Source organism: Rhinopithecus roxellana, chromosome 5 (genome assembly GCF_007565055.1).
Source record: "Rhinopithecus roxellana isolate Shanxi Qingling chromosome 5, ASM756505v1, whole genome shotgun sequence".
Classification (NCBI taxonomy): Eukaryota; Metazoa; Chordata; class Mammalia; order Primates; family Cercopithecidae; genus Rhinopithecus; species Rhinopithecus roxellana.
The window spans coordinates 114,761,176-114,775,755 of record NC_044553.1 but is presented as its reverse complement, the minus strand read 5'-3'; the positions used below and the strand labels follow the sequence as shown (position 1 = coordinate 114,775,755).

General features: G+C 46.0%; 1 protein-coding gene across 1 annotated transcript in view; it reads right to left on the bottom strand.

The window, feature by feature from the left end:
* The window catches only part of CEMIP (cell migration inducing hyaluronidase 1), a 171,808-nt gene that overhangs the window by 33,422 nt on the left and 123,806 nt on the right, over window positions 1-14,580 (bottom strand). Inside the window, exons 12-13 of the mRNA XM_010383307.2 lie at window positions 11,592-11,767; window positions 9,120-9,329 (exon numbers count right to left, since the gene is read on the bottom strand). Coding sequence (XP_010381609.2) covers window positions 9,120-9,329; window positions 11,592-11,767 — 386 coding nt within the window. The remainder of the gene's footprint in view (window positions 1-9,119; window positions 9,330-11,591; window positions 11,768-14,580) is intronic.

Here is a 14,580-nt window from a genome sequence, read left to right as displayed (position 1 = left end):
CACCAAGGGAGTTCCTGCTTCCTGATGACATCAATTCAACACATACATATTCAGTACCTGCCACCATGCCAAGCACCGGAAAATCCACATACCAACCAGCAACAACCCTCTACCTTCCACCCCTGGCACTGTGAACATTTCGAGAGGTTGTCCTATGCATTGCAGGATGTTTAGCAGCCTCCCTGGCCTCTACCTACTAGATGCCAGGAAAACCTCTTCAGTTGTGACAACCAAAAATGTCTCCAGACATCCATTGCCAAATATTCCATTGGGTAGAAGGGAGGAAGGGTGACAGAATCATCCCTGATTGAGAGGCCCTGATGTAGACACCACAGTTCCTTCCAGGCTTTTTTTTTTTTTTTTTTTTTTGAGACAAGGTCTGGCTCTGTTGCCCAGGCTGGAGTGCAGTGGTGTGATCTCGGCTCACTACAGCCTCTGCCCCCTGGGCTCAAACCATTCTCCCACCTCAGTCCCCCGGGGAGCTGGGACTACAAGCGTTCACCACCACGAATGACTAATTTTTGTATTTTTGGTGGAGATGGGCTTTCACCATGTTGCCCAGGGTGGTCTCAAACTCCTGGGCTCAAGCAATCCTTCTGCCTTGGCCTCCCAAAGTGCTACAATTACAGGCCTGAGCCACTGCACCCGGCCCAGGGTCTTTCATATAATAGCCGCCTACTCCCCAGCTCCCAGGCAGCCATCCTTTAAAAGCATCCTCAAACCACACTCCATATCCCAGCACTGGACTGGCCTCTTATACCTTTTAATCTTGCTGAAATCTCACACCATCCTCTATTCAATTTTTATTTTTTTTAGAGATGAGGAAAACGAGACTCAGAGAAGGTAAGTGATTTGCCAAAGGTCACATAAGCCATATGTAGAAGGTCAAGGCTGGAAGCATGGTTTTCTGTGTCCACTCACTCCATAAGGGAGAACGCTCTGTTCCAGGCAGGCTCTCTGTTCTTCTGAATAAACATCCTTCCCTTCATCTTTAGTAATAGGCAAGGGTGTGATCTTGAATCCTACTCACCTGTTTAATAAGTCAATCAATATCAAGGTCAGCCAATGGGACTGCTTTCCTTTCTCCTATTAAGCTCAAAAAGTTTGTTATAAATAGCCTGGACAGACAAGCATGGGAGAAAAAGGCAAGAACATCTGAGGTCAAGTGTAATGCCTTCAACTTTACAGAGGAGGATCCCAAGGCCCAGAGAAGGGACGTGGAGTGTCCCAGGATGCTCAGCAACCTCATTCTGCACCTGTGATCAAACTCAAGCCTCTTGCCTCCTGCCTCCTTCCTCCTGCCTATAGCTCTTTCGAAATCTTAGGAACCCATTTACCCTGCTGTGTGGATCATACTTTGGGTAGTCTTTCTCTGAATAGGAGTAAATAATGAGTTAGGTACATTCTTATTCTAAAAAATGCCAGAGAAAGAAACTAACTCCTGAGAGAAAAACCCTCATTGAAAGGAAGAAAAATGAACACTTTTTATTGGATACTAAATGTTTTTACATGTTATCTTATTTAAACCTCATCACAACTACGATTCCATAAGTGACACAGACTTAGAAAGTTGCCCCACATCACTTCTCTTGCAAGGACTGAATTGGGACTTGATTCCCCATCTGTCTGAGTCCATAACCTGTGTGTTAATCAATACTCAACAATGCCAGAAAGAAAAAGACGCTCTCACTTTGGGCTGCATTTCTTTCTTCTGATTAGGAGTGGGGTGAGGACGGCACACAGAATCAAGAGGGAAGCATGATAAGGCCGAGGACAGCCCTGGGGTGGGGGTAGAAGACACAAGTTCAGGTCTTTACTCAGCCACAAACTTGCTGTGTGTGACTTGTGTAAGTGTCCCTGTGTGATAGGATGACATCTAAAGTTTCTTCCAGCTCTAACATTCTGGGATTGTTCTTCCTTAGAACATTACCCAGAGTTAAATATTTAAACTGTGACATAGCTTGGGATGATAGACATAGATAGATGGATGGATGGATAGATAGATAGATACATAGATAGATAGAGATAGATAGATAGCAGATACATCAACAGTAGCTGCATAAACAAACATGCATATAGATTCACAAGTGGCCATTCAGTCCCTATGTATGCCAACCAGAAGTAATATGTAAGTTCTCCCCCCATTCTTTTGCATAAATTGTATTTTCCCTTTGTTCTGGATATATTCCTCCCTGCTGTTGGTTGGCAGTTGTGAAAGCAATTCCTGAACACTGTTTTAAGTCTTCAATTGTTGTTAGGTGTGGTCCAGGCAGAGGATTGTGAAGGAGAAAATTCCTGTGCTCTGCCTGACACAGAGCTGGAAAGGGCCAGCAGGGACTGCTTCAGTGGCGGGGGAGGGTGTGACCATTTTATTTGGTTTATGGTCTAAACCAGGACACGTTTGAAGTGAAGGAGGTGTGATTAGTAGTTAAGCTGGGACAACAGGTCTAAAATGGGCCATTCTGTGCAAATCAGGACATATCTATATGTAATAATTTCCACCATCAACCTGTATACAGCAAGTAAAAGAAACTGCTGTTTAAAACAAATACAGATAGAAGTGAACTTTACTTGTTTCTGCCTTCTAGGGGGGTGTGATATGATTTATGTGATTGAGAAACTCAACAACAAATACAACCATGTTATAAAGAAGACTGGAATTTCCAATCTTCTGCCATTTTTTTTTTTTAATTTCTTTTTGAACTGCTGAAAAGAAGATTGCCATAGAGTAGAGTGTGGGTCATTTGTTTGTGAGTGTCTTAATGAGTTTTTGAATATGCAAATTAAAACCGGGTGGAAGGAAAAACCTGGACAACCAAATTACTCTGCCTAACAAGGAAAGGAATGAGTTTCTAAGGCAGCCCAGAAGAGATGGGGAGGAGGATGGGAGAATGAAGAGGAGGGGACAAGAACTCAACAACCTGGTTGGGGGTGGGGAGGCAGTAACCTAGAGGGAAGCGTTTGGTCTATAGAGGGACCTGTTACTCCATCTCTTACTGTTGGTTTCGGTGCTGATCTCTAGTGTACTCCCTCTCCCTCTGCATCTCTTACCCCAATCCACCAGTAAAAGCCCTGGGCCAGTGAAACTTTTGGGGAAATCAAGGACAAGAGTCTGGGTTTCATATTTGGGTTCATATGGAAAGGAGAGATTGAAACTGCCTTTGCAGCAATGACAAGAGTTAGAAAATTATGACAGAGAAAGGGATCTGACCTAACCAACTCCATCTTGCTTCTAACTCCAAGTTGTCCCTGGTCATTCCTGGGCGTAGGCCAAACTGACTTTGGGAGGAACTTAGTTTATAGTTTAACTTTGAAACAAAAACGATAACAGCCCCTTCCCAAAACAAACCCCAGTCTTACGGGGGGACTAAACTGCTTTTGTAGGACTAACAAATTAGCCACGAGATTAGAAATTATGGTTTAGGAGTCATGCAGCTAGAGGCCACAAGATTCTAAGCCTCCCCAACTTCTCCTGGGGACAACATCGCTATTGTAAACCCTAAGGTTAGTGCTTGAGATATTTTTGAGATTCCGCACTAAATGGATCAGCTAGTGCCTCCCAGATTGATAAACTGGTTTATCTGACCTTGCGGCCCCCACCGGGAACTGACTCAGCACAAGAGGACAGCTTGGACTCCCTGTGATTCCATATCCAACCTGACTAATCAGCACTCCCCCTTTCCCACCCCCTAATCATCAAATTATCCCTAAAACCCTGTTCCCCCCATTTTGGGGGAGACTAATTTGAGTAATAATAAATCTGCAGTCTCCCATACAGCCAGCTCTGCATGAATTAAACTCTTTATTGCAATCCTCCTGTCTTGATAAATCAGTTCTGTCTAGGTAGCAGGAAAGGTGAGCCTGTTGAGCAGTTCCAAGTTGAGAGCAGCTACATGAATCAAGAAGTGAGTGAGAATGTGAATTCAAGAAACTGAAAGAGGGAGGTAACCAGGAAAAACCGAAGCCTCTCCCACAAATTCCAGAGCTGTGAGTTGAGGAGAGAGGGCACTGGATTTCCTGCCAGATACACAGAGGGCTCAGCCATCTTTCATAGGATGCCAGAGGGAGGATGTGTCCCTGGGGCTGGGGCACTTGGGGACTGGCTGCAGTCCATATAGATGGCACCCCTGGAGCAGTGCAGGGCACAACCTGCAAGGCCACATGTAGCAGCCTGTTGGGGACATCCTGGTTTCAAGCATCTTGTGGCTATTGGGAGCATTTATGTCAATGATAGAACATTTTGAGCAATGCACAAGGAGGAAAAGAAGGAAAGGAAAGGGCATGGTTTCTTCTTCCATTCTCTGCCTTAAAAAGGAAAGGGAGGAGGAAACAAGCAGAATCCATACTGAAGCCATTTTGTGCTTCCACGAAAGTACTGGAATGGATTCATTTCCTCCAGGAAAAACAGGAAGGTGATTCCCCCTATGTCCTGCCTCAGAGTTGAGAAACACATGTTAAGATGAAGTGGGGGCCCATTTTGCATCCCCCACCCCCACTATCCAGCCTACATATACATAGAGCCTTCCTTTGAAGGCAGACTGCACCCCACATCTGCCTGCATCCTGCAGCTTTGGTGCTAACCATTGCATTTCAAGAAAGACACCATTGGCAATATCAATACAGTGAGAAGCATTTTCCAAACTGTGTTATAGAACACCAGCTTTGCGAGATGCGAATGAGTTTAGGCATCGCTAGGATAACCAAAGCTAAGCGTGTGTTTTTATTGCAAGCCTTTGCTCTGCTAGCACTCATCATGAATTTCCAAAACAGGGAAAGAAGACATGTATGCAGTGTTTGCCAAGGTCTTTTAACTACAGAGGCCAGTCTCTTTTTGTTTGTTTGGATACTTGCTACTATCTTACAAAATCAAAGATGTTTACACAGAACACAGTTAGATACAGAGGCACACAGTGATACTATTTGATAAGTAATACTATTTAATATCATTGCTGACTATATCATATACATTGTCTGGTTTAATCCTCCTAAAGACCCATTGAAGTTAGTTCTATCATCATCCTCACTTCACACAGGAAGGAACTGAGTCCCAGAAAATTTCCATCAGTCCCACAAGGCCACACTGGCAGATGAAAACACAGGTCTCTGTGACTCTATGCTCTTTTACCTCAATGTTCTACTGAAGCCCATAATAACTGCTATATCAAGAAAGAGTTAGGAGTTGAATGAAGAAGGAGAGACAGCAGTGGGTTTGCTGAGCTTGGTGGTGACATTTTGAATGACATCTTGAGAACCATCACCAAGGCTCAGAGAGAGCAAAAGTTGAGAAGCCCACATTTGTGTCAGGACAGGAGTAAGAAGCAGGAGTTGGTGGAATTTCAGGCCACCCTTACCAAGAGTTGGTGGTGAAGAAAGGGAAAGAGCAAAGGTGGCTGCCCAAGGGAGAATTAGGGATGAAGGAAGCTGTCCTCTGAGGATAAAGGATATCAGAGCCTGTCTACAGGCAGCAGGGAGAGAGGAGCTCATGAGCAAGGGGCTTCCAGGACACTGTAGGATCAGCCCAGGGCCAGGCTTTAAGGCACTCTCAGCTCTGCACACCTAGAAACCCTTCTTTCTCCCAAGCCAGTATCTGCTTGTCTGGAATCTTCCTCCTTCAGATCAGGGATGGTGTTAGGAAAAAGGCTTCTCTGATGCTACTGAGTGGCCTCTGCATTCCAAATCACGATCTCATCTTGGTCTGTATTTGGCCTCCTTTTGTCCCATCAGCTAAAAACGTCTTTCCAAACATAGTCAGGCGTGAGTAAATCCTTCAAGCCAAAATGAGGGAAGCAAATGTAAAATACCTATGGAGATCATCCAGTTCCCAAGGCAGCATCTCCGAATGTGGAAATCTCTGCCCCAGTGGCGGAGCATTTACAGGGTGAGGTGCCAATCCATAAAACCCAATTCCCATGTGGGGGATGGCTCTTGGAGATCTTAGGGAAGGACACTGGAATATGCTCCATTACCCTGCTGTCTGTCTGGCTTAGAGAGTTAGAGGCCTGCACTTCATCTAGCTTCTAAGCCAGGACAATTTGGTTTTACCTTGGGAAGGCCTCAAGGGCTGCAGACTTCAACTCCTAACCCACCAGCTTGGCCATCAAGCTCAGTCCTGAGCTGAGTGAGGCTGGAGTCCTACGTGGCCACCAGGACCAGGCTGTAAACTGGTACCTCGGCCACCTAATGTCTGGACAATGGCCCTGCCAGTTTGGCAGCTGGCATCCCTAAGAGCCAGGCTGGAGGGAGACTTTGGCATACAGGGCAGCAAGGGTCTTCTGGTTCTGAGAGGTTGTCCAAGGCTCTGGCTCCAAGAGTCCACCTCCACTGTGTGTATAAGTGACCCACGTGGCTGCTCCAGATACAGCCCTGTGGGTTACCCCCGATCTGCTGCCTTCCCTCTTGCCCCACACATTTCTCACTCCCCCAGCCTATCTTCATGAACTCACACTCCTGGCTCAAGGCCTATGCCATCTTTCCCAGCCTCTCCCAGCTCTCCCAGCCTCTCCCAGCCTCTCCCAGGCTGCAGCCCTGCTGGGATGCTCACTCTCAATACTGCCCTGCTGGGTGTCCTAGAGTGCCCAAGTCCTCTGCCCCTGCCACCAGTAATTCTTGTGCCACTTCCCCCTTTTTGAGTCCATTGCTGCAGCTGAGACCTGGGCTCAGCGCTCTGAGAAAGGTTTGCTATTCCAAAGACAGCCAAAAACATTTCACAGGTATTTTCTAACTGAACCACCCTGAGAGGAAGCCATCACATTCTCCACAGCACGTGTGAGGAAACTGAAGACCTGCCTGGTTAAGTAGCTTGCCAGCAGTCACACAGCAAGTGCGTGAGAAAGCACAGCCACACATCCACACTCCAGGGTGTGTGTGTGTGTGTGTGTGTGTGTGTGTGTGTGTGTGGTGTATTTTCCCTGAGATTCACAAGAGCTTCCATTCAAACTGCTCCAGATCTGTAATCACAGGCTTCTGGTAATCTTAATATCTTTCTTTTTAATAAAGTTGAATGTAGGTGAATTTAAGCTAAATTTACGAATAGAACTTCAACGAAAATGCTTAGAACAAGCAAAGCTCCAAAGACTCAGTGAGGCCTGTTATCTTTCCTAACCAATTCTACATTGGTCTCTTCACCATGTATCCTGACCGCCATCACCACCCTGTGTGAGAAAGGTGTGATTGCATCCATTGCACTGGTTCTGCAAATCACACGAGGGAACAGGACAGACCTAAGGCCTGCACCCAAGGTAAAATGTGGGCCACACACTGGGCTCCATGCTTTCCGTGTTCTCTGCTTGCTTAATCCTAGAAGCAACCATGTAGGGTAAGCAGTGCCATCCTCTCCATTTTACAGAAGCATAGAGTGGTAAAATGACTGGCCCAAGATCACACGGCTTGTAAGTGGCAGAACTCCAGTTGCAACCCAGGAAGTCTGGCTCCAGAGCCCATGCTCATCCCTGACATTCTAAATTTATTGTAAATCTTGATGTCTTTCAGCTTTAGCCAGAAAACATTCTCCTTTCTTTTTTCCTTGAGCCAGAAAAAATTCATATAGCTTCCAGCAATGGCTCCAGCACAGTCCTCTACCACCTGCTGGGGAGAATCAGCCTTCATGTGTGGACAGTACCTCCACATTAAACCTACCTGCATCTCATTCATCCTCACAATAGCCCTATGTTTGGTGTTGTTTTTTTACTTGACTGAGCAGGAAGCTGAGGTTCAGAGAAGTTAAGCTACTTGCCCAAGGTCCTACAGCTCACAATCTGTGGATCAAGCCCTTGAACCCAGGCCCTCCTAGACTGGGCTCCAAAGCTGAGGATCTCTTCTCTTTATTCAGTGGGAGGTTTTAAATCAGAGCATTTAAAACACAGAAACAACAGACACTCTTTATAATAAAAGAGTACATTGAATAGAACCACACCAGTGTCACACAGACAGCCTCCTTATTTTCCCATAACCATATGCCTGTTGGTGAGGCTTGCTCTGCTTGGTTTAAAGCAGGGGTTACAAACACAAATGCCCACAGGGGCCAGCAGGCAGTGAAAGGAGTGGCACTGGCCTGGGGGATTTACAGTAATTGTAACAGCCATGATAGGCCTGCTGCACACTGGAGAATGCACACCTGTCTTAGTGGCAGCAGCCTCGACTCTGCTCCAAGCCATTGTTGCCTTGCAGGGAGGCAGGACAGGCATTGCCAACTCATCCTACTTTTCAAAAGAAGACAGGAATCCATATTTTTATGTAGAATCTCTTAATTTTTAAATGATGGAAACTAATTCAAATGTTTCTTGGCACTATTTAAGCCAAACAAAACGCATCGTATAGCTGGATTCAGCTTGAAGGGTGTCATTTTGTGACATCCAGTTTTAAAGTTTATAGAGGATATAAAGTGTAGTTCATTTAAAGAAAGTCCAATTTAGTGTAAAATTATCAATTTAGTGTAAAAATGTTCAAATGTTTCTCTAAACACAGTATAAGCCAAACAAAACACATCTGGTTGCTAGATTCAGCTAGCAGGGTGCCATTTTGTGATGTCCAGTGTTAAAGTTTATAGAGGATAGAAATGTAGTTCACTTAGAGAAAGGTCAGTTTAGTATAAAAAAATTATCTCTGGAAATCAAGACAAGCCTCTGATACACATGCCAATTTGCTAATGAGAGTATTTCTCCCAGCAGCACTTGCTCTGAAGGAACACTTGGTTCAACAGAAGAAAAAAAGCCCATTGTTGTCACCATCTCAAATCTGTTGGGTATTGGGTAGATACCACAGCCAAGTCTTGGCATGACCCCCCTGTCTGCAGTTAGCAGAGCTGTCATGCTATGTGGCGGCGGAATGATCTCCAGATTTCATGTTATGCCAGTGAAGCACAGAAAAAACTGGACTCCTAGAAACCACCACAAAGTAATCACTCTCCCATCTCTGCTTGGTACCTTTGGTAAGGACAAACCTCTATTTTCTCCTTCCTGTTTGGTTGGTGATCTGCTCCCAGTTGATATCATTCTAAAACCTGAGCTAAGGATGGTTCAACCCCCAAAGGCCCTGGATTAAGTGTCTACATCCAAACACCCCTCCAGTGCTAACCATCCATGGCCCATCCCCAGTGTTCCCTGAGGGAAGGAGGTGCTTACCAACAAGCCATTGGAGCCATGGACTGTGACGCAGCGAGAGAATGTATGATGGATGGAGAGGTCCCTGATGTATGTGGGTGGGTTATAGCCTCCCCTTTCATCTACATCACCGGCCAGGTGGAAGTGAATCGGGTACTGACCCATCAGCTGCTGTCCCATATGCTTCAGCTCCATGCCCTCCAGGTGTGCTGCCTTAAATCCCAGAGCAAACTAGGAGAGGAGAACCAAGAGTCAGAGGAGCCCATGAGATGCTTTGGGATTTCCCTGGCTAGTGCCCATATTCTGAAGATGCAGAGGCATTGTTCTTTGTCAGTCCCCACCCAGTACTCAGTAAATCAAAGATATTCTCTGCAAATGGGTTAGAATGCCTGGCCCTTCTTATACTGTGGAAGACAGACAAGGAGCTGCTAATGACAGAGGACATTGTGAGGAAATTGCGTGCTTGGAAATGAGATGTTCTGAAGGGCTATTCTATAGTTGGGGTTCACTTTGACCCTCCTTTCCTGTCTCCCAAACCATCAAGTGTTAGGAGCAAAGGATAACTCTGAGATAATCTGGAGGAGTGGGTTAGCAAAAAGCATGCCCTATGAACATGGGGAATCCAGGTTACAGTGAACTATGGAGCAGCAAGAGCTTTTGCCATTGTCTCCCACCTAAGACCTTCTCCTAGCAGAGGGAAAGGGAACACTGACTCTGGAATCTTCATGAGCCCATGTTCTGGTGGCATGTGTGTGAGTGGAGGGAATGCCACACACTCGCTTCATGATATGCCTAGAGTCATTCCTTTCGGGCTCAAGAAAACCACTTGATGACACGGAATTCCTGCCCTCCAGGTGCTCACCATGAAAGCAGTCTGAAAATGATTCCTGTCAAAGGTCAGGCTCAGCTAACCTCTACTAGAGAAGGATAATCTTGGCATGCTAACCATTTCTTCCAAAAATAGGTGTCAACTGGAGTGTCAACTCCAGCAGTGGCTGCCCTGGAGAGTTGTGTTGAGAATGACTCTGAAGGCTAGTTTGAGCTCAGTGGGAAAGAGTCCCCTGATCACTCACAGACTGCTCTCAGGATTGGAAAGGGGGCTATAGCAGCTTGTGTAACATAGACCTGTTATTTCTGCTTTAGTTTCACTAATGAGTTTCTCAACTGAGGACAGTATTGTCGCCTCTGCCCCACCCTATACCCAGGAGATGACTGGATATATGAAGTGTTTTTCATGGTGATAATGACTGGGGAGCACTGCTAGCATTGAATTAGTAGGGGCCAGGGATGATAGAAATCCTATAATACAGGCCTATGTGAAAAAGAACTATCTCACATAAAATGCTGCCAGTAGGGCCCCCATTGTGAATGCTGTAAGTTTCACTCCATTTGTCTCTTCAGTTCCACTACCAAAAAGTCTTATCCTTAAAGTGCATGATATTAGCTTTAAGAGAACTGTCTTCGCAAAACTCTGAGGTAATATTATGCTATCGGCATTGAAACCAATTACCACATGAAGAAATTTTGGGTATCTTAAGCAATACAATATGCCTGGAAAGGCACTTTGCATTGTGATATAAAAGAAATTCCTCTTTGAGCTTAATACTAGGAAAACGTCAGCACCAATAAACTAGTATCGTTTTTCTATATTGTGCGGTAAGAACCCTGCAGCTCACTATGTCTCTTCTTTGTCTTGACTCTAACCAGGAAATTCACAGGTAAATGATATGCTACAACTTCTTCTTTTTGTTATTGTTGTTGTTTTTGTTTTGAGACAGAGTCTCACTCTGTCACCAGGCTGGAGTGCAGTGGCGCGATCTCAGCTAACTGAACCTCTGCCTCCTGGGTTCAAGCAATTCTCCTGTCTCAGCCTCCGAGTAGCTGGGATTACAGGTGCCCACCACCAGCCCAGATAATTTTTGTATTTTTAGTAGAGATGGGGTTTCACCATGCTGGCCAGGCTGGTCTTGAACTCCTGACCTCAGGTGATCCACCCACCTCGGCTCCCCAAAGTGCTGGGATTACAGGTATGAGCCACCACGCCCAGCCAATGCTACAACTTCTAGTTCCTCTCACCTGCTTATTGTTTTATCTATATGGTAATGGATCTATCGTAAATGTGACCTTTTGCAAGTTCAATGCTAGTTATTTTAGGAAGTGATCAGGGCAATAATGAAGTAATAATGAAGTAGTCATGAAATAATGAAGACAAGGAATGAAGGCAATGTTGAAACAGTGTGATGTGTACCACATGGCAGAGAGCTGTTTGTTGTCGAGTTAGCTCCGTCATCTCTCTTATTCCCAAATATTTGTAGGGGGAGCTGCACACCAATGGATAATACATAAGACTTCTCAAACTTCCAGAAGGCGCCCTCCCCTTGATCCCACCTCCTGTTCCCCGACCCTCATCCCTACCAAGAAGCCCCGCCTAGAGGCTGACATCATGGGAACTCTCCTGGTTGGGTTGAAAGATTCTGCCAGACTGATACATACCTTGATGTGGCCCCCAAAGGTATCGAAGTCAAAGAAATTGCAGATGTGGTTTCTGTAGGGGTAGCATTTGTCCTCCATCTCCCCCATCACTATTATGTTCCGGCTCAGAAGCCCAACCTCCGCCCGCATGTCCACGCCATCTATCTCCTCCCCGATGTGCAGGTACATTGGTTTCCCTAGGGCAGAAAGGGAGGAAGGTAAACAACAGCAGGTACTGCATGCCCACTGAGTTCCAGGCCCATGCCAGGTGCTTCCATGGCTGTTGCTTACTCATCACCATGACTGGTGTGCACAGTGGTCTCATGTTACAGAGGGATGAAGGTCAGGGAGGTGAAGTCACATGCCTGCATGCAGAGCCAGATCTCACAGCTACACAGGCTTAGGTCTGAAGCCCTTAGCAGAAATGGCTGATTGTCCCCTAATATTTGTCTCCTCTTCTGCTTTTCAGTCCTAGACTCCCGCATTTTAGCTTGACACAGGGCCACCCAAGGGAATGACATTTCTCAGCCTCCTTGCAGTTAGGTGTGGCCGTAAGATGTGGGAAGTGGTAAGTGCCACCTCCAGACTGCCCTCCTCTTGCTCTTTCCTGGGGGCTGTTGGGCTAGCCTCGCCCATGCAGGTAAGAATCATGCCCCAAAGACGGCAGAGCAATGGGAGAGAAGAAACCTGGTCTCTGGATGATACCGTAGATTGCCAATGTTAGGGAGATAAAACAGATCCCCTCTGTCTTTAAAGCCCCTGCTTTAGAACAGTGCAAATTCATAATCTGTTAAAGCAGGCAAATCCCTATTCTGCTTACCTCAGCCTCATGCAGAGTATGTATCTACAGCCTGGGGCTCCAGAAAGAGCCAGATTGGAGCTTCTGCATCCACCACTGTGGCCTGGCTCTGGATGCCTCCATGGTACCACGTGGAGCAGGGAAGAAGGGCCTCCATCTGACTCTATACGGAGCTCCTCACCATCCCCTGCCCTCCCTCTGGTGTTGGTGGAGAGGATGCTCTCCCCACTTGTGCACTGACCCCCCAGTCCCACCCCTTTCCATATCCTTAAGGCCCTGGACTCCCTGCACTAGTAATTTCATTTCTTCCTTCATTTGGGCTCCTTATATACTATCTTCAAACTTCTCTAGACCTTCCTATCCTTAAAAAACTAACAAACAAAAGACCTTTTCCAGTTCTGCTACCTCTCCTAGCAATTGCCAGTCTCTTTCCCGCTGTAATTAGAGCCCCTGAACTTGGGGTCTGCGCCTAACCCCTCCGTTTTCTCTCCATTCTCTCCCTCCCATCACTCCACTCAATCTCTTGCCAAATGCAGTCTCTTCCTCTCCACTCTGTGCAGAAAATGCATCTCAAGAATGGTGCAGGGTGACAGGAGTTCAAACTTTAGAACTTCCTTTGATTTATAGCCCCAAATTCTGCCTCCACAACAATCCCACAATCTTTTATGGAATAAAGAGATCTTAGGCGAGCTCTAAATTTGTTGGGCTCGTCACTGAGGTTGCTGACCTGGCTTATGGATACTTTCTCTTCCATTTGAGGATGCAATTACAGACAGCAATAACCTCCCATGTGGATTCCCACTGTGAACCACACACCACCTACACAGCTTGGCTTTCACTGTGATCTTGACTGGAGCAATGGAGCACCGGCCTCAGCCCCCAGACACTGCCAGTGTTCACAGATGAAGACCATGGTTATAATTAGCCCTGAGCAACACCTTCTACGGTGACATTGTCCTGCTGTCTCCTCCACAGGAAGAGCTGACCCTTGCCTGCCCCTTCACCCTGCGCATATCCTGTGTGCCTGCAGTGTTTCTAGAGATGTTTACCGTTTTGGGATTCTGCAGATTCAGTGAGATTGTGGGTTTTTCTTTTCTTTTCTTTTCTTTTTTTTTTTTTTGAAGTATCTTATTCAAGATGTGAAATTGATGAACGGCAAATTTGAGAAAACATCTCCCATGGAGTTGGTATTAATTTCCTATCCTGCAGTAACAAATTACCATAAACTTAGTGGCTTAAAACAACATAAATTTATTCTCTTATAGCCTTGGGAGTCACAAGTATGAAATGAGTCTAATGGGGATAAATCAAGGTGTCAACAGGACTGGTTCCTCATGAAGGCTCTAGAGGAGAATCTGCTCCTTGCCCTTTTCAGATTTGAGTGGCTGCCTGTGTTCCTTGGCTCATGACCCTTTCCGCCCTCTTTAATGTGCATCACTCCAGTCTCTGCCCCTGTCATCACGTCATTCTCTTCTGACTCTGACCTTCTCATGTCCCTCTTTTAAGGACCCTTGTGATCACATTTGGCCCACCCAGATAATCCAAGATAATCTCCCATCTCCAGAGCTTTAATTTATCACATCTGCGAAGTCCCTTTTGTCACATAAGCTAACATTCATGGGTACTGAAGATCAGGACATGAATATATTTAGGGGTTATTATTCCATCTATCACAGAGTCCTCCTTTTTTTTTTAGATACTGGGTTGGGTCTTGCCCTGTCACCTAGGCTGGAGTGCAGTGGTGTGATCACAGCTCACTGTAGTTTCAAATTCCTGGGCTCAAAAAATCCTCCTCTCTGGGGATCCCAAAATGCTGGGACTACAGGCAGATGCCACCACACTCAGCACAGGATTCTTCCTTAAACAAGTATCAGACATTAACAAATAATAATCTTAGAAAGATTTGATTTACTGCCATGGACTCTTACTCCCTGATATGCAGATGCCAAAAAGTTCTGTGCCCTGCCAAAGGGGTCAGGAGTGGACACCATACATGGAAGTTGTCAGGCCTTTGGTTTCATCCAGGGTTCTGACACCGACCAGGGGAAATGATATGAAATGAGTTAACTCTGCAGAATGCTGGAGCTCCCTCCTCCAGGGCAGCCCATTGAACGTGGCTTCTCATTTGGGCTACAGGGCCATGTGTCTTTACAGTTCTGAGATCCAGAAGCAGGGCTCCCTCTGGCCACCCTCAGAAAAACCTCTCCTTCC